This window comes from Cololabis saira, chromosome 22 (genome assembly GCF_033807715.1).
Source record: "Cololabis saira isolate AMF1-May2022 chromosome 22, fColSai1.1, whole genome shotgun sequence".
In the NCBI taxonomy this organism is placed as follows: Eukaryota; Metazoa; Chordata; class Actinopteri; order Beloniformes; family Belonidae; genus Cololabis; species Cololabis saira.
Window position 1 is genome coordinate 28,082,783 of NC_084608.1, and position 20,653 is coordinate 28,103,435.

General features: G+C 40.2%; 1 protein-coding gene across 2 annotated transcripts in view; it reads left to right on the forward strand.

Moving 5' to 3' along the window:
- LOC133423643 (cadherin-18) overlaps positions 1-17,848 on the forward strand; it is a 161,468-nt gene extending 143,620 nt beyond the window's left edge. For both annotated transcript variants that reach the window (XM_061713908.1, XM_061713910.1), the window contains exons 11-12: positions 1,111-1,362; positions 17,029-17,848. In XM_061713908.1, the coding sequence (XP_061569892.1) occupies positions 1,111-1,362; positions 17,029-17,534 (758 nt within the window). In that variant the 3' untranslated portion in view covers positions 17,535-17,848. The remainder of the gene's footprint in view (positions 1-1,110; positions 1,363-17,028) is intronic.
- The last annotated feature ends 2,805 nt before the right edge of the window (positions 17,849-20,653 follow it).

Sequence of the window (20,653 nt, forward strand, 5' to 3'; positions counted from 1 at the left end):
TGACCGATGCTACTGTCAGAGAGTAGTGGACACTGGTATCAGTGCAAAAGGGAAACTTTCATGGCTTTCATGGCCAAACTGCAAATTTTAACACCAATTAAATAATTCACGAGTATTTTTATGTTGTATACAAATGTCATCCCTTAGACCAAGTAATATATGCTCTGGTGTTGCCTAGTGGGTTTTAAGGGTATTTGAGTTTGATTTGTGTCCCTACGTATGCTTGGACAGCACCACAAAGCTGTATGAGTAATTAAAAAAGAGGCACACCCCACAGAAGAGTGAGAACTCCCCCTGCTACACGAGCTGCTGTGATCAGGGGTGTAAATTCATGGTGGAACAGGTGACGCTGGTGATGAATCCCTGTGATAGTGTCAAAGTAAGCCAGATATTCATTAAAACCTTAAAAAAGCCTGTGTAAACAAAAAGGCATGATTTGTCTCCTCATACCGAAGAAAATGTTCTTTTAATATGAACTAGACTGGAGTGAATTCCGGCCATTAGAGATAATAAATGTAATTTTAAGGTAAATGTTTTTCTGGTTCAGTAATGAAAACAAATTCACATCTGCTAATTTTAACTTTGGCTTGTTTTCCTCATCTTATTTGCTTAATCTTGTTATAAATGATCCATCTAAAGAGTAATCTCACTTGTATTGCGTTTGTTTGTTTGTTTCCACCACAAAAGCATCCTTTTATATTTCTGATTATTTACAAGATAGCTTATTAACAGAAGTGCATCCAAAGAGTTCAAGGTGAAGCATTCTTTTGCAGCGATTTAATGAAAATAAAGGAACTGACCATCTTTGAAATTAATCAGTCTTGACACAAAGGAAACAAAATGAAAAATTAGCTTCTGATCAGACTTCAGAAATAATACAATTATACGTATGTATCCCACTCACAATGGGAAGTGTTGTGGATTTTTCTTTTGTTCGGCAGACTATTGTTATCCATGTACAGGTAATTGCATGCTTCACTGAAGAGGCACACTGAGAAGAAAGAGGCATGCTGAGAAGAAAAAGGACACCATTAATTAGTCTTTTTTAGCTAACAGGGTGCAAGTTTCCATAATAATTAGTTTGTTTTTCTCTTTTTTTCTTCGCCCCAGACAGCACAGCCAGCATCATTGCCAGGCGGCGCCGTTTCAACCACCTGACACAGGAGCTGTACGAGCTGCCCATCGTGGTCTGGGACGGTGGGGAGCCGTCGCTGAGTGGCACCAGCACCTTGACCCTGCGGGTTTGCCCGTGCCAGCGCCGCGGCAGGATCCGGATATGCCAGGGAGAAGCTTTCCTCTCCTCCGCGGGCCTCAGCACGGGGGCTCTGATCGCCATCCTGCTGTGCATAGTCATCCTGCTGGGTAGGTTTGGACAGCCGCCGTGGGGACTGCAGCAGGGGGGGAAACGCACGGGGGCGAATATCCCGGGGCCATGGACCATAGAGGAGCAGGGGAGAGTGGAAGGGCTTGAGAGGGTATGACAAGGGCAGAGAAGGAGAGACAGAGGAGCAGACATGCGAGAACACAGGGAGAATTTGGAATGAGAAAGTTCATGAGGAAAGAAGTGAAACAAAAAAGAATATACGGTACGGTTTGATTACATGCGGATGGTGATATGAAAGACAGAAGGTGAGCATGATTCAGAAGTGAAGGGCATACATCTGAAAGAATACTATAGGAACTTTTTAATGTTTAGGTATTTTCACCAATTTCACCTCTTTTCTATCCCTACTTCATTAGTTTAGTGTTGCAAAGGGACTGGAAACTCCCAGCTGTCATTGAACGAGGGGTGCCTTACACCCTGGAGAGGTTACCCATGTTATAGCGCTTAAAATCAGATCTGAATGTGACCTATAAATCTCATTTGTTGGCAAATGGCTATTTAGTCAACTCAGCCTCCTGCTGTACTCTGAATGCCCATTCATTAGGCGAGCCAGTATTCCTACCTCGTTATCATTTGTTTGCATATTTTAAAACCTCAAACTGCATCATATTGAATTCATACTTTCATTTAAATTCAATCATTTTCAGGTGATATGGATTTCTGTAATGAGGGACCATGCTGCTTGAGTGGATGTATGTTTAATATTAAGGTTTGCACCAGGCCTCTGGTAAATGAGCCAAAACGGATAAGTAAAAAAAAAAACTTATATAAATAATAAATATAAACTTATATAAAATTGCACATGAAACTACCGGGAGTCAATTATCTTTCTGTTCCTCCACGTTAAAGAACTGACGCCAAGCTGGAGTTTCCAGAACCTTAAAGTGTCAAGATCTCAGAGATGTGAGAGTCATCTCATTTGTGTTTTCTCCTCTCGTCTCTTCTCTCTCCTCCCGCTGTACACGAGAGATCACACTAAGCAAAACAACTCCTATAAATTCCAGATACACATCTGTGAAAGAGAGGAGTGAGAAGCACTATAATCAAGGTTGCATAGACATATCCTCTTTGGCTGTCCTTTAAAGAGAGCTCTGAAGCAGGATTGTTCTCTTTCTTAATTGCCTGTCATTTCAACTCATTTTGCCTTGTGTTTTTCATCACCTCATCTGCTTTTATCTCTGGTTGGAGAGACGTGGGGACAAGGAGAGGAGCTAAGGACAGGGGAGAAAAGGGCAAAAACAAAGCAATGTCTGAGTGAGACTGACAAGTCGAAGTCTTTTAGACTGGCCCAGGAAAAACTTGACAGATTTTTCAAAAGTTTGATGGAGAGATGAACAGGCAGTGACTGTCCTTGGATAGTGCGGGTCCTTCCTGGATCACTAAGTAGGCCAGAGATGTTGCTCTGTGCTGTGCTCAGACACAACTCCGAGCAGTGGAGAACAGCACTGTAAATATGATGGCAACACCACTGACGCGGTGGCTTTTTCAGTTTTTCTAGTCAAACACAGCTGTTTGAATTTCTGGATTACACTGCTATGTTTGATTATCACAGGGAACTGCTGCATTAGCGTCACGTGCATGAGGCATACATTCCCATACACATGCAACAGCTTCCTTCTTCCCATTGTGCTGTGCTTGTAGCATTCACACAAGCCGAAGAAGCAGACGTCAACGCCTCATTACGGCCTGCACTCCCTCAATCTGCATGAAATATGTATTAGGCCCCCTGGTGTTTAAGACGAGGAAGTAGAGTTCTTTATGGATGTGTTGGCTCCATGGTTATGCTAATAATGCTAACAACGGCAACAACAACTCGTTGCTGCCACGGGAAAGAGACTTATTCTCTGGTTTCCAACTAAAAACCTTCACTGGTACCCTGAACAGTTCCACTACCAGGCAAACAACTAAAACAACTTCAATTTCCAAAAGCCTGCTAGTTATTTGCACTGCGTTAGCCAGAGCTGGATGCTAGCAGGGTGTATAAGTTACTGTTCATCCTCTCTGAAATGCACACAAGTTGATATTTTTCAAGACACACGAGACACATCCTCCTTCATAAAAGCCGAAAGGAGGAGTCTTGTAGCTGTCAGAGATTAAACAGGTTGTCCTAGGATTAAAGGACTGATGGATGACTCTGTAGGAACGAGGAATAAGGGCCGATCTTGGTTGGGAAAGGTTCCCGAATGTAAGTCCATCCTAAAGTACACAGAGATTCACTATCAAGAGGATCTGGGGGTGATGGGATGGGACACCTCATCTGCAGGGCCGGCCAACCCGGTTGCCTTCACCCTTCCTGGCGTGGTGAATTTTTTTAGCCCCTTTTTTTGTGAATGAAACAATTTTTCAACTATTTGACTCGAACCTGAGTTGAATTAGATGCATATTTTTGAATGCCATGAACACGTGGTAAAACAAATTATTATCCAGCAATTAACTTTAATAAAAAATTAAAAATTTAACTGAATAAAATAAGTATCTGAGTATGGGGTGCTCAGTGAGTATGGAGTCCGGGGCCCTCTATTAAGGGCTGTCCGGTCTCTGTATGATCGGAGCAGGAGTCTGGTTCGCATTGCCGGCAGTAGATCAGACTTGTTCCCGGTGCATGTTGGACTCCGGCAGGGCTGCCCTTTGTCACCGGTCCTGTTCATAATTTTTATGGACAGGATTTCTAGGCGTAGCCAGGGGCCGGAGGGGATCCGGTTTGGGAACCTCAGGATTTCATCTCTGCTTTTTGCTGATGACGTTGTCCTGTTGGCTTCTTCAGACCGGGACCTCCAGCATGTGCTGGGGCGGTTTGAGGCCGAGTGTGACGCGGCAGGGATGAGAATCAGCACCTCCAAAACCGAGGCCATGGTTCTCCATCGGGAAAGGGTGGCATGCCTTCTCCGGGTGGGTGGAGAAGTCCTGCCTCAGGTGGAGGAGTTCAAGTATCTCGGGTCTTGTTCACGAGTGAGGGAACGATGGAGCGTGAGATTGACAGACGAATCGGCGCAGCGTCCGCAGTTATGCGATCGATGTACCAGACCGTCGTGGTGAAGAAGGAGCTGAGTCGAAAGGCGAAGCTCTCGATTTACCGGTCAATCTACGCACCTACCCTCACCTATTGTCATGAACTTTGGGTAGTGACCGAAAAGACAAGATCGCAGATACAAGTGGCCGAGATGAGTTTCCTCCGCAGGGTGGCTGGACGCTCCCTTAGAGATAGGGTGAGGAGTTCGGTCACCCGGGAGGAGTTTGGAGTCGAGCCGCTACTCCTTCACATTGAGAGGAGTCAGCTGAGGTGGCTTGGACATCTGTACCGGATCCTCCTGGACGCCTCCCTAGGGAGGTGTTCCGGGCATGTCCCTCCTCCCTAGGGAGGTGTTCCAGGCATGTCCCACCGGGAGGAGACCCCGGGGAAGACCCAGGACACGCTGGAGAGACTATGTCTCTCGGCTGGCCTGGGAACGTCTCGGACTCCCCTCGGAAGAGCTGGAGGAAGTGTCTGGGGTGAAGGAAGTCTTGGCATCCCTGTTGAGACTGCTGCCCCCGCGACCCGGGAACGGATAAGCGGAAGAAGATGGATGGAAAATAAGTATCTTTCTTAAACATAAACCTGTCCTGCTTAACTTAAAATTGTATACTGTAAACTAATATAAAACAATACAAGGAAAGCAGAACATCCATTCTGTAATAGTGCACATTTTTAGTGCAATAACAAAAGTGCAAACAGAAAGTCTAGAAAACTTGTCAACATATTTGTGCCTCAAAGGCCATGACTGTAGGCTACAATTGGAGTACAACATAAAAAAATAACTCATGAACTCAACAGCTCAATGCCAGATTATGTGGAGATATCTTACTTTTTCCTCTTGTATTTCTTCTGAGCTCTTAAGATCTCAAGCATCAGTACCTCGACCAATAGGATGAGCGTATTCTGTATCGTGATACTCATGTGTGAATATGCTGTCAGCTCATTGGTCACCTAGCAGGAAAGGGCCTGGGACGTTTACCGTAAGTTTTCATATAAACTGCCCTGTTATTCATTTTCCATTGGCAATTCATTACTATTTTTTGACTCTCACAGCAATATGGGACAAAGTGCGACCCTTTTCAGCTCAATACTTTAGTTTATAAATACGGGATGATTCCGTTTTTCAAGGGGCGGTTGGCAACCCTAGGTACAGGCGAAGTATCAGCATTCAAGATGTCTATAATCTTTATGGAGGATTCAAGACCTCCTCTGCATAGTTAGCTAGCAAAGGCATCAAAAGTAGAAAAGTAATTACCCTATTAATTCCCCTGACCCTCATCAGTCTGATTTAAATCTTATTGTGAATTTGCAGGCTTCTCGCAAATGTTTGACTAACTTTGAGGCAAAACAATTGGCGCCTTTGATAAACATTTGTGGTTGCTGGAGTCCATAGAGGGAGGTTGTTCTTTTTTTTTTGACTGGATTGGAACAATGGTTACTGAACAAATAGTATTTTAATTGCCAAAATGATTGTGATTTACAGCACGCAACATAATATTATTATTTACTTTTTCAAAATATCCCGTCCAACGCATGCTTGACATTGGATGCTGTGACAAGAGGAGCCCTGGACAAGCATGGAGAGATGTAGTGACAACCATCACAGTTACAACTCTGGCTGAATTCACATGTGAAGGATGTGTGATCCACCGTGAATAGAAAAGGCCGTCAGAAATACCCTGAAAACAGAAAAGGCTCTTTTCAATGTTACCAGCCAATCACAGCACCTCGAAAAGGTTTTCTGCAGCCAGGAGGAATCTAAGCCATGTTACTAGGGCACGCTGTCCCTGCAGTGATGGCAAATGATTATGTATAAAACTTGCTAAAATGACTATGTCACTTTGCATTTGAAAAGTGGACAGTCAGTGTAACAGGTTAAATAAAAAAGAGAAGTGAACAGTGGAAAACATCTGAAGTATAACACAAATTGGAAGCAAAAGATCAAATGAAAGTCATTAAATTTACAAGCGTAAACGATCACCTGTCACCAGGGAGCCGTGTTACAGTTTCTTCCTCAGTAAAGCCAACTGCATCAGAACATTATTAGTGGAAACTGTCTGACGCAGTTTTTCTTCTCCTCTTCTCTCATTACCGATTGTCTGTGGACATTAGTGCATGAAGGTTTTGCATATTCATAGCGACTGTCTGCCTTTTCTATGCCAAAGCCTCTGGCTGATGCAAACAAAAGGCCATCATGACTGTTTGGAGAAAACATTTTAGTTGGTGACACGTCTTGAATAACTAAACATCAGGACAATGCGGTTTCTCGTTAGACAGAGGTGACAGGAACTGATAACTGCAGCGACTGTTATCGTTTTACTTTCCTGTGTTGCAGTGCGTAAATGCACTTTTCAGATGCAGTTTCAGCGTCTCACACATCTTGAAGCTCAGCTGCTGGACATGTAGAAGCTTCACCCCGAGAGTTGTGAAACATTGTCAGTGGGACCAAGTTAAGAAAAAAATAATTGATTCCAGCCTTTTCAGAGCACTGTCATTTATTCTTCCTCCGCCCTCAACATCTTTGCCAGGATTCACCCTTTTCGCAGTATGCAGAAAAAACAGTGGAGTGTGGGAGCCCTCTGGAAATAGCCCTCAAGACATATCCTAAGAACAGTTTATTGTCCTCTCTGTAGCAACATCATATATGGGCGTTGTTTAATTTTTAATTCCTCTTCAGAGAGAATGACTTGGCAGCAAGATCTACAAAGTGAAGCTTTTGCTGGGTTTGTTTAAGATAATGAGAACAGACGGAGTTAGTCTGTGGATTTTTTTTTCTTTTTTAAGATTCTGAACAGTCTGTTCCGTCTGAATTTAAAAGACAAACTCACATTAAAACTGCATTTCAGCCACAATACACATTTTGTCTTTTAGATACAGACCACATGTCCATGCTATGGATACATGGGCATATAAAATACAAACATTTTATGCAGTTAAAGAGCGTGTCAAGTTCTAAAGTTTTACCCATCACTGCACCACTAAAAGTTAAATAGCAAAACCGGAGAAATGGCGTTTGAAAAACTAGGTGCAGATCATGGTTTATTTATTTATAAAACCAACTTTAGCAGCAAAAACTCAACTTTAGCATCCTTTAACATCTTTTCGTATATTTCTCACAGCATTTAAGCCATGTTGAGTCAATGATGTGTGCTGTGCTCTGGCCAAACATCTCCACTTCCTGTTTGACGACTTTTCAAAGCCTTGTGGCTTGTTCAGATGTGACTTTGCAAACCTGAGCTAAATCTAGATTAATTAGTGAAACCAAAACACAGAGCATCATTGGCTGACACTTAAACCACAAACCAATACTAATTGACATTATATAAGTTTAACAACTTTCAGTCTTGTGTAATTATAAGACAGGACGACAATTCCCAGGTCAAGTTAGGCCACGTTTACACATAGCCGGGTATTTACAAAGATATTTCCCCCTCTACGTTTTAAAAAATACATCAGATTGTTTTCAAAATCTCTTCATTTACATGAACCTGCATGAATACGCTGTTAAGGGGTGCTATGAGCAGCCAAACCTACAGGGGGCAGTGTAACGAGAAGCATAAAGTCATGCTAGCCAATTGGAATCCTGAAAAAAAAACATAATCAAATGACGCGAGTAACTGCAGTGGCCAAACAAATTGTAAACACAGGTTGCACACATGACGCTGGTGACGTTTCTGTCTTATAATGTGACGTTCTGAAGCCTAAATGTCCGTTTCCCTCTGTTTACAAGCAAACGTGAAGACAGTGTTTTTGCAAATCTCCACTTTGGCCAGAGTTTTCGGAAATGATCGTTTTTGGTGACTTTGAGCTTCGTTTTCGTGTAAACGAACGGCCAAAACGCATGAAAACTCCACAGTTTTTGCTACGTGTAAACGGGGTCTTAAGTAGCCACCATCATCTGTACAGGAGGAGCCTCCTCAGAACGGGCATCAAAATCTAGAACACCTTTCTTACACTCACCTCTATTTCACCCCATGATCATCCATCAGCACCTACTTACCAAGTCATTACCCTATTTTCTCATTGGTACACATTCTACCCTGTGGGGCCCATTAGTAGGCCCATCAGTTTTGTTTTGTTGCTTGTTTTGACTGTTTTAATTTTGAACATAGTAATTGCTGCCTGTGGAGAGGCCGTAGAGCTCTTGGGTTTTATCCAAGCATTCCAGTCTGACTGGTGAACCTGCATGGGGTCGGCTGCTGGGAAGATTGGCAACTATCATCAATGTTCTTCACTTGAATAACCTTTCCTGACCAGAGAGTGACAGACTCTTGCAATTCTTCCTAGATAGTTCTGCACCATCAATTGCTTATCTAAGATCATTTTGTTGGGTCTTCCTTGACGTTGAGGCTAAATGCTCCAGAGCAGTGAAGGGGGTCTTGCTTCTTGTTGATCACTTAAGTGCGTTTGACAAAGCGCACCTATCTGCTACTGAACCTCTTAATGCCTGTAGAAGCAGTAAAGCTATACTGAGATCATCACACGTTGCTTCTGTCTTTGGGTCTAGTTTTCTGTGAATTAAATAATGGCCCTCATTGTTTCTCTGAAAATACATTGTTTAAAAAAAGTAAGTACATAAATTAAAGAACATACACTTTGTTCTTCCCATGTATATATTTGATAAATGTTCCTGATTTATGTGTTTCTTTAGATTTGTTGTCAAAGATTATGAACCACTGTCATCTTAATGCATAATTTGAAACATTTTATAAATACTTACAGATGTTGACAGACGTTTATGTATAAATAGGAAAAAAACAACGGAATAATAATTACCCTTAACATACCACCAAATGCGTGTCTACAGAAATGTAATACAGCAAAATCTAATAAAATTAAAACTAAAAATGTGGACTTGCCCTGCAGCAGAAAACATTAAACATGTTTTGAATGTTTGGTAATGGGAGACTAATGTGTGATGATAATGATTCCACCTCGAAACCTCATTAAGAAAAAGGAAGTCATGGTGGGATTTTCATTGCTTGTAAAAGGAAAGTGTCACGGCTTCAGTGTATCGCTCAGACGTGCTTCATACCTTTCATTTCCCTCTCATCTTTGCTTGTCGCTGTGATTTGTTTATGGCTGATTGTGTTGCGTTTGCCTGATTAATGTGCGTGTTTTACCACTGTGCTCTCTAATAAGCCACCTTAATTAAGTTTGCAGCAGACCAAAGTGGGATGCCATATACGTCTGGGCTGCATTGGTGCTTAATAGCTTCTGCACATTACTTGGATGGTGTTAATAAGCAGTTTCAATTACTAATACTAGCTTTTTTAAGAGAAAATGATACGATATTGTCAAATTAATTGGTTAAAGTGAAGAAATTATTATTTTTTAAATATACCCAGAAGAAAACAAATTATTATATCTCTATTTTATGGCATTTGTATAAAAAATCTTTAAAATTCTCCTGTCAGATAAGTAGTATCAATATTGCACCTATGTGAGATAAATGACCACTATTAGATCAAGATTATTTTATCATAACTCAAGTTCTTCGACAAAAACATAAAAAAATGTAGATGATAACAGGAATGATAACAGGAATGATAACAGGAATGAACGATTTTCTTTGCTTCTTCCACGTGTTACAAATGTTAGCCTGACATCCATCCACATCATTTCACGTTGTAAAAATTCTTTCAAGACATGGTTTCGGTATTCCTCATATTCCTCATATTCATATTCCTGGTGCTCATATTGGAGCTTCCAAGAGGTGCCATGCAGAATTGCAAATTTCTCAGGTCAGAAAGGTTTTTACTGCAAAACCAAACAAACATTAATTCACAAGCATTCCTCCTGCATTGCACGCCATTTTCAATGCTTTTTGTTTGTACTCGCGTGGTTGTAGCCCTGCATGTTTCATTTCTCTGATTGTTGGGTGCCTATCCAGTGGTGTCATATAAGGCCATTTGTTCTGCCTCCATTTGTTCTGCCTCCTGGAAGCCAAAGTCAAATCCTAAGGCTCCATACTTATTGTTTGTATCAAAGAGGACAATATTTAGGATGGCTTGCCATGCTCCAAAGATGCACAGGTGTCACAGTCTATAGCCAGATATGGTTCGATGGTGACTCATCCGTGGGATTTTGCTTTGTGTGTGGGGAACCATCAATGTGACAGTTTGGTAGCCACAACTAATCAATAAAGAAAATGTACACGCCTGTTTGAAAAGGAGCCCAAACCAGAAAGTCTTGATTGATATATCCAGACATCAAACTACAGCATCAGTATGTAGTGAGACAGTTCTGTGTCTCTGTCCAATACTGAGTAAGAAAGTAAAATGCACAACAAAAGGAGAAGTCGAGGTGTAATTGAAATGAAGTTTGTTTTGGATTTCCCATTAGAGGAATTTTCTAATTTAACTTTGACAAATGTATACATTTTCTTGTTACAACTTGACGGAGCTCATTTCAGGTGGTTCAACATTTCTCTTTTTCAGTCCGCCTGTGCAACATTTTGTGCTGTGGACCAACATAAATATTAGAAGCAACGTTGTGTGTTATGACTCACAATCATTCAGTAAATAACAAAAATCTAAATAATAATACATTCTATTTATCAGGTGCTCCTCGAGATGCTCAAGGTCGCTGTACAAGCGGTAAAAAAAAACAGAACAGAATACAACAAATGCAAAATAAATGAATGATAGCAAGCACAACTAAAAACTGTGATTGAAGAGAATATGCCAGTCCGAGTGAATGAGTTTTGAGCTGGGATTTATAGACGGAGAGAGACGGACGGGGGTCCGAGCGGCTGGAAGCTCTCGACCCCTCATGGGGGTGAAAGAAGGGGGTGAAGGTACAGGAACTTATACAAGATACAGGATTTGATGGGAAGCCAGTGGAGCGACTTCCTGCCATGGCGTATTCTGTTTAGTAAATAGTTTACATGCATTCACTGATTATTTATGAGACAGAGATGAAAGCTTTCTACCCACAGTCTTCTAGGTGAAATGAAACATTACAATGACTCATTGATTCACTCAAAACCTTTTAGTTGTGGTTAGTAACGTTTTCAGTGAGGGAGCTGCAAGCCGCCAGACATGCCTGGTCCTGTTTGTCCCAGGAATCCGTTATCAAAGCAGTCAGTGGGTTGTGTGTTTCCTAAACTCATAAACTGCATACAGTGCTACAGCCTGGCCACCGGAGGTGCTATTGAGCCTGAAAAATACTAAATGTTTGTATTCCACATCTCTTTTTTTAACCTTTGTCTGCATCGATTATCCAAATCAGGAGGCATGAGTTGAGTTAATTAACCAATAGTTCAGTTGATTTGCCATCACTGATGACTTTTGTAGAGAGATCAGTGTTGCTCTGCACTGATATTTTAAAAACACAACGATAACAAATCAAGGAAACTGCCTGAGGATAAACTCTTCAGATGCAAATGAGGTCTGAACTCCAAAGTCACAAGGAATAAAATCATATATAAACGGAACTCTTAATTATACAATGTATTTAAGTGGTTTAGTCATGACTTACATAACCAAGCATGGTGACCACAATAATTTAACATCTTCAGTGGTTTCTACTATAGCACATTTATCTGCAGACCTGCATAACGCTCCCTGGTATGAATAAGTGATATGTTGGGCAGCGATTAGACCTCAGCCTGTGTTAGAGGTGTCTGAAGAAGACCTGAACGAGCCGCGCACGATGTGTACTGTAATGTAATTTGGTGTTTATAATGCATAGAGAAACATTAAAAGTAGCAAGCAGTCTGACACAGAAAAACACCAGTAACTAATAAAAAGCTGCATTATCTTAGTGTCTGAGCAGCATCCATTATATTCAAGTTGTTTACCTCCAAACCTCTGAGATGCAAAATGCAGGTAGTCAAGGAAATAAGTAGTGAAATAAAGTCCAGCTCCAAGATGTGTCTGAGGCAGAATATAAATAAGCAAAACTGAATTCTTTATTTCCTAGCTCTGCTCAGTGATTGACCCAACTCACCTCACATATTTTCACATTCCTGCATTATGTAATTGGGTGCTTTAAACAAGTCGAGTGATAAGCGCTGATCCAGGAGAAAAAAAAAAAACAGTTTCGCCCCCTCTAACCCCAATTTGCCAATGCCAGTTCACCAGGTGGATGAAGGTTTTGTGTGTTGACCAATAACATGCAACTCAGGAGGCATCTCTTTAAAAACGCATGGAACCACATAAAATGAAATTTCTATTCTTGGGATTATCATATCTTTTTGAGGTACAATCAAAGCATTTAATTTTGAATCAAACCAAAAGTTTTTTGGGTTTTTTTAGTTGGCTTTTACTTTTAATATTCAAGTGCAATCCAGTCAGTGCTTGAGGCGTTGTTAGAAATAAAATCATAGTCATTCCTTTTCCGTCTAGTTTTAAAAGTTAGATTATATATCCTTCAGATGAAAAGGTATAAATAAGCAATGTTATGATTTTATTCTAGATTAATTCCAGTATAGTACGACTGCTCATACCTGTGCAGGTCCGGACTGCTATTTGGATCTGTACTGGTACAATTATACAGTTTTTCTATAGGAGACGACTATGGATCAGCACAGTGTGTTTCTTTCCTACTGTAAGGTTGCCCTATCTATCGCTAGCACTGACACATATCCAAGTATCCTTGGGCGGGACTCTGACCCCCCACATTGCCCCAATATTGCAAGAACCCATCCACTACTTAGTTACAAGCCAGTGTCCCCATTGTGCTGGTCAGAAATGTCAGGACTATCAAGAGTAAGACTGTTTTTTTGGACACATACCTCAGGACTGGCCAAAAAGAGATAAACATTTAATGAATATCCTGCTAGTGGCCTGTAAAAAGACAATTACAAGGGAATACTTATCACAGGAGAGCCCAACTTTACAGGTATGGATGGAAATTACAATGGACATTTATAAAATGGAGAAGATAACGGCATTTATTAATCATAAATTGGAAAAATTCACGTCATACTGGGAAAACTGGGTCAACTACATCAAGCCCCATAGGCCTGATCTTATTTTCTCAAGTCAATGACTGTGCTATGTTGAAAAGATCACTGTCTTTCTTTTCTTTGTTTGGACATAAAACAAAAACATTATTTCGACATTTAGGACAGGCAACAGATGTATGATGTATGCATACATGATGTACCGGATGTGAATGTCTAATGCTGAATGTCAATAAAAATAAAAAATAGAGAAATGTCAGGAAGAGGGAAGGGTGCCCGTCATAAAACTCTCGCCAGACAAAATACATAAAAGGAACAGTTTTCAGTTGATAATCGAATCGTTGAATCAAATAGCATGTTTTATTAGAATAATCAATAAATGTAATTGTGTTAAAATAATGCAACTGCCTCTCGGTGGTGATGAACCTGTGGAACAAGAAGAACTTGAAAAGCTTCTGGCATGTTTCTAAGTCACCAGTAGGAGAGCACTTTGACACCAGGATGGGGAACATCCCGCTGCAGCCGTGGTTACGCCGCAGGGTCCACGGCTGCAGCAGAATCACATCACTGGGTCACTGCAGGAGCATAAATCACATTTGAGGTGATAAATCTTCAATCACATAAGGTGTTTTAAAGGGTCAAAGGGGCCACAGTTTGTCAGTATTGGCATATGAGAAAAACATATAAACATGACGACACACTGGGCTCGGTCACACAAATAACATCCACATACCGTGTCACACAGACAAGGAAGCCTCATTTAAAGCTACTGAAGGCAGGTCATTTGATTTAAGAGCAGGTGTCATGCTTTTTTATTGCACTTTTCTGTTGTTTTGTTATTAGTAGTATTTAGTTTTAGAGAAAATACATTATTTATTGTGAAATTGTTCAAATTTCAGCAGCTGTCATCCCTGGTGTGTCTTTTGAAATTGCATTAATCTTAGATTATTCTAACATCTGACTTATTGTCAGATTGCTCCTTGTTTTAAAATCGTTTACTTATAAATACAAAATGGAAAACAATATTATATTTGCCTCTTTTGCCTTTTTTTTTCCAACTTTACTAATCCCAAATTCCTGGCGGCGGTCTGGCAGGTCAGTTTGACTGTGATCTCAACTAGAAAAGAGACTTTATATTTTGTATTTGGTTCAGATTGTAAGTCCTCACCAAACCCTAAAGCTCTGCTTTGGCCCACTTATTAAGTTTAAATGCAGTTGTTCTTTTTTCCTACATTTCTTGCCCTCAACTACATTGGAAGAAAAAAAAAAGAACAGAGTTTTCCATCTGACTTAAAGACTCAGGCTCGATGTGAATGCAGTATAAGCCTGCTTTGATCTTCTCTTTGAGACCACTTTATAGTTTGTTTACAACAGGCTTTAGCCACCACAATATCCGTACCAAAATTCATTGCTTGAGTAAATATTTTAGATTAGCCGAGTGTATAATTGCATCCTTGAGGTTATAAAAGCTGCATCCTGCAACCACTTCTATCCAAACACCACCGCCTTTCAATTTCATACCTTATAATAAGTGTAAGATGTCTCATCCTGGAACGCTGCTTTGACAGAGTATTATGTTGCTGTTTTATCAGGTTTTAAAAAGAGGCTTTTCATTGGGTAGATTTCCCTTTTTGTTCTTGTGGACGTTTGTGGTCTTTCTTGTGTTAACACACATTATTGGGTCCATTGTGAGACGATGAGAAGTCTGATCTCTCACTCATCTCTGCTGGTGCAGCATAAGAACTCATTTTCTGTGGGGCAGTGATGGAAAGGCATTCCTTCCTCGCTGCTGCTATTTTGTTAAATTAATGTTCATTTTAAAGTCTAGTGCGGGGTTATCATTAACTGAAAAATGCATATATCATTAGTTGTTGGAACAAGGCCTGAGCTCTGTCATGTCATCAAATATTAATTGACTTCATTTACATTTGGAAAAGTTATTTCAGACTGTAAGCTGCAGATCAGGCTCTATATTTCTTTAATGCCCATTCTTACCATACATTCAAAAATTCAGTCTTTTTCCTGAACTGATGTATTGCATGTTGTTGAATGTCAGCATTTTAAAGTGTGTTTAACACAAGTCAGTTTCAGTTCAATTCAAATTTCATCCGGTTCATTTGTATCGCTCCAAGTCACAACAGAAGTAACCTTTACACAGAAAGTAAACAAGTCTAAAGCAAGTCCAATTAAATACTGTTCAATTCATTCCAATTATGATCCAACTACAGTCCAGTTAAGTGGAAATTGTTCATAATCCATTTATTACCCAATTCATTCCAAAGCAGTCAGTATAATTGTACTGACAGTTTTTAAAAACAGCCCAGCTTTGGAAACCAGTGCACTTCACAGGAATTATTCTATTTAGAATAAAGATTTGATTCCGTACAACCATGTAATGCTTGCCTCACTTGAGCATTGTGATGCAAAACAAATAAATATGTGGCTTTGGTCCACATTGCTGGTAGCAAGGCAGATTTATTTCAGGTAGAAGGTGAACTTTCCGAACTGCCTTTTCACCTATTGGGTTCATAACTTTTGTGGACAGAAGAGTGGTTCCGGTTTGGTGGTGTCAGGATTTCATCTCTGCTGGCATTATCGAGCAGGGATCTTTGGCTCTCACTGCAGCCAAGCGTGAAGCGGCAGAGATGAGCCTATTCCCATCAACAATATGAGAATACAATAATAGAAGATGACGGCTCCTCCTCAGGGTTGCTGGATTTTTAGGGTGAGAATTTCGGTCATTCAGGAGGGATTCAGAGTAGAGCTACTGCTCCTCCCCATTTGCACCTGGTTACGGTGGTTCAGGCTTCTGGTTATGATTCTTTCTCTCCAGCCTTATTTGGACTGGAGATATTATATTTCTATTACTAGGAAATCCCAAGCTACCCCAGGGAGAGCTGGAGGAGTTAGCATGGAGAATAAGGTCCGGGGCTGTGCTTGGGCTGCTGCCCCTACGACCTGAACCTGTGGTTGTGGGTGGATGTGTGGGTGGAAGGATGTCTGGATAGCTATGTAAAAACAAAAAACAAAAAAAAGTCCTTTTTGTCATCATAGACCAGGGGTCGGCAACCCAAAATGTTGAAAGAGCCATATTGGACCAAAAACACAAAAAACAAATATGTCTGGAGCCGCAAAAAATGAAAAGTCTTGTCTGTATAAACCTTAGAATGAAGACAACACATGTTGCATGTATCTATATTAGTTATAACTGGGGGAAGATTTTTTTTCATTATGCACTTCGAGAAAAAGGTTGAAATGTCGAGAAAAAAGTCTAAATGTCAAGATTAATGTTGAAGTATAATCTTGAGAAAAAAGTCGAAATGTCGAGAAAAAAGTGAAAATTTTGAAAAAAAAAGTCAAAATGTCAAGATTAATGTTGAAGTACAATCTTGAGAAAAGTCGAAATGTTGAGAAAAAAGTTGAAATGTTGAGAAAAAATTCAAAATTTTGAGAAAAAAGTTGAAATGTCGAGATTAAAAAGGAAAGGAAAACGGAAGAAAAAAAGAGAAAAAAATTTAAAAAATAAAAGAAAAAAGAAGAAAAAAAAGGAAAAAAAAGAAAAAAAAAGAAAAAAAGGTCAAACATTTTTGAAAAAGTTCCAGGGAGCCACTAAGGCGGTGCTAAAGAGCAGCATGCGGCTCTAGAGCCGCGGGTTGCCGACCCCTGTCATAGACTGTCGTATCCTCAGTTCTTAAACTACCCTGTTCTTTTGTCTTTCAGCAATCGTGGTTCTCTTCATTACCCTGAGGAGAAGCAAGAAAGAGCCCCTCATCATCTCCGAAGAAGACGTTAGAGAAAACGTGGTGACGTACGATGACGAGGGCGGCGGTGAGGAGGACACAGAGGCCTTTGACATCATCGCCCTTCGAAACCCAGCTGCAGCAGAGGAGCTCAAGTTCCGACGGGACATTCGCCCGGATGCGAGGCATCACTGCAGCCTGTCGCACGGCCACATGAGCCCGTCCATGGAGCTGGACGAGGTGGATGTGCACGAGTTCATCAAGCAGAGACTGGTGGAGGCCGACCTGGACACCAGCGTGCCGCCCTACGACTCCCTTCAGACCTATGCGTTTGAAGGTCAGGGCTCACCCACAGGAACCATCAGTCCACTAGACTCTCTGGGCGTACAGTCAGAGCAGGAATATAACTATCTGGATAACTGGGGACCTGAGTTCCAGAAACTAGCAGAACTCTACGGAGAAGCAGAGTTGGATGTGGCAACCTAGTCTGTGATTTCACTCCCGTTCAAACCAAATCTGTTTGGAACCCGTTTTTCAGATTTTTCCGTGAATGATATGGACACACAGAAGCTTTCAAACGGTTTGAGTGGTTTTCAACATTTACTGTTGAATCAAGAAGACTGCTCACCTTTTTGTTTTTCTTTTTTTTTCCATTTTGTTGCGTTGGATGAAGGATCGTTCATCTGGAAATACTGGATTTTGAGATGAAAGAACAAATATGGGGAAAAAAGAAAAATATTTCCCTTGGTGTATATTTTTTAATGCTCAATAAAGTCCTGAAATCCATTTGGGTGGATATGTGAAAAAGTTGTAGATTTGTCTTATTTCTCTAAAACTGGACGTTACGCACAGCAAATTAGCGTTGTTCCAAATCATAAATGGGACTGACGGAAGTGTGCAGCGCTGTGGTTGGAATCTGAAACCTTTTTAGATTCACAAGCAAAAGTGCAACCAGCTCTTCCCCACGCTTTAGTGCTTTATCTCTCCATAGGGTAAAATCACAACTTCTAAATGATAATGTTCTTGAGTAATTTGTTTTGTCACAAGATGGATGAATCCACTTCAATTGAGAAAGGTCATTTTAGGTATCGGGGTCCATGTTGGACCGATACTGGACACTGGCAAGAGAACAGGAAGTGTTTATCGCCTTTGCTAACTCAAGGGTTGATGGAATAATAAGTTAATTTCCAAAATGTAAGAGTATCCCTTTATTTTTATATATATATATATATATATATATATATATATATATATATATATATATATATATATATATATATATATATATATATATATATAAAAAGGACAGCTTATTGGGTGTGCTCTGATAAACTGGTCTATTTGATAAAACTAACCACAGGCTATGGTGTGTAAAGACGACAGATGAAATATAAATAAAAACCTTCTTAAGAGGTTTTGGTGCAGCAGGTATTGCACAAGAACATCTACTTAGAAATTCCAGGTGGTGCTTTAAATTTTGGAGTCAATTAAGGATAAACCTTGCAATCAATTTTCAAGCGTTCTCATTTAAGTTCCCATAAATTGACAATATGGTCCTCCTCTTAACACTGATGCAAATTTCGGGAAAACCGTTCATGCAGAAAAAAAAAAACGTGAAATGCAAAATTAAGACTTTTTTCAGGAATAAATAATGTTATTTATATGAAAATAGAGAAAAGCACAAAAAGGGAACAGGGCACCAGTACACGATAAAGCTAGTGATAAATCTCAATGGGGAATTGTAACAAACAAAAAGGACACAAACTGATTTAACTTTAAAGGGGACACATGACCTTTTTTTAAGAAGTTGACATGAATTTTTGAAGTGTTGGTGTTTATGTTATGTTTGAAATACCACAGAGAAACAGTAAAAGACCTACCTTTTTGACCAAGTATAGTGTGCCTCTTTTGAAAATGGTGTTACAACTTTGAATGGCCTCATTTCAAGTTATATAAAATAGTCTGTGAAGTCAAGAGGAGGTAAAAATGGGGAGGCTCAGCCATTATTCTTTAATCTGGATCTGTGATGTCACAAAACCCTGCTGATCTGAATTGCTCATCAGTTACATAATATTAGACCTAAACCAAAAATAAAGGTTGCAGGGTTGAGTTATGTCTAAGGTTTCAGACTTTTTCTTTCTTATGTCTCCTTTAACTTAGCATTTTAATACGCATACAGAGTATCATAGAATATCAACTTTAATGCCAGAAAGTATATGAGAAATATAATTGTGCTACACTTCTGTTACCACCAAGAATGAACTACAAAGATTGGTATAAAGTATAACATTTCTAATCAATTATGATTATTTGGAATACTGTTTAAGTAATATACAAGGTTAATTCTCACAAAGCCAACACTGCATTGTTATCCAAGTTTTCATTCTCAAAAATCAGCAAAATTGTTCTTTTATAAGTGTTTTTAGCATCTGTGTAAAGTTACACTGGAACATTGTAATTGACATTCTTGCCACACCATCCTTTAAATATTAGTTTAGTCTTTATAATAAGAGCATCTTGTCCGTAACTCGCATCAGATAAATCTTATTCAGTATACTTAACTGTTATCTCTTTTTGCCACAAAGATCCCTTTAATGAACAAATAATCTCTCTCAATACACTAACACCTTGAGCAGTAAAGATATGTAGCCTGTTTGCTTTCATACAGGACTCTTTTTGATAAGTTGATGGACTGCAGAAGTGACAAACGTCTCATCGGGTACCACAATTCTCCAGCTCTTCGGTGTCTGGCAAACAGCTGAAAAATTGTGGAAATAAAAAAAACATGAAGGATTTACAGGAATCTTATGTTATCTCTACCCACCCCTGACTCGTCTTTCCTGTCATGCTCTTGTTCAGCGCCCCCCCCCTTCTCCCAGAAATGCTGACGATAATCTTTAAAAAAAGGCGGATGATAAATATTTTAGGCTCTCTACTCATTCAGTTTGACATCATGAGCATAATAATCCTCTGTCTCATCCTTTCTCCTGGTTTTCTTGCTCGTTATTTCCCTCTGCTCACAGGATGACTGTTGGATTAAAGCGGGAAGACAGGACAAGAGATTTCTCCGGCAGAGCTGAGGAGCCGGAGGCTGGCCCTTGGCAAAGGTCAGACACAGTAAGTTAGCTGGAGGCAAGTTTCCAAAGCTGACAGTTACTGGCCATTTCTCTCCCTACGTTTCTATTATGTTACTTTATGCAGTTGCGTACATAAAAGTGCATTGTTTTTAGTTTCCTTTGAATGGAATTGACATTACGATCAGGTGAAGCCAGCCACAGTCACAACTCTCCGTATCATCCATTTCTCTCTACTCGTCTATCTTCCCCCGTTGTTTACACAGTCATTCTCTCCTGATGCAGTTGCCAAGGGAAACACGGCTCACCACGCCGTACCGGCTCTAAAAGCATTACGATTTATTTCCTGTCAACAAACCTGCACTTGCCCTGAAAGACTGTTTCCAAACAAAGTAAAGGACATAGTGGGTTTAACCACGTTAAACCACACTTATGTTGAACAAAAGAAAGTCACATGACCAATTAAAGTCTGGTGCACTGGTTGCACCTGTGGTTCAACCTGGAGCCGACATTAACCAGCAAAATGAGATC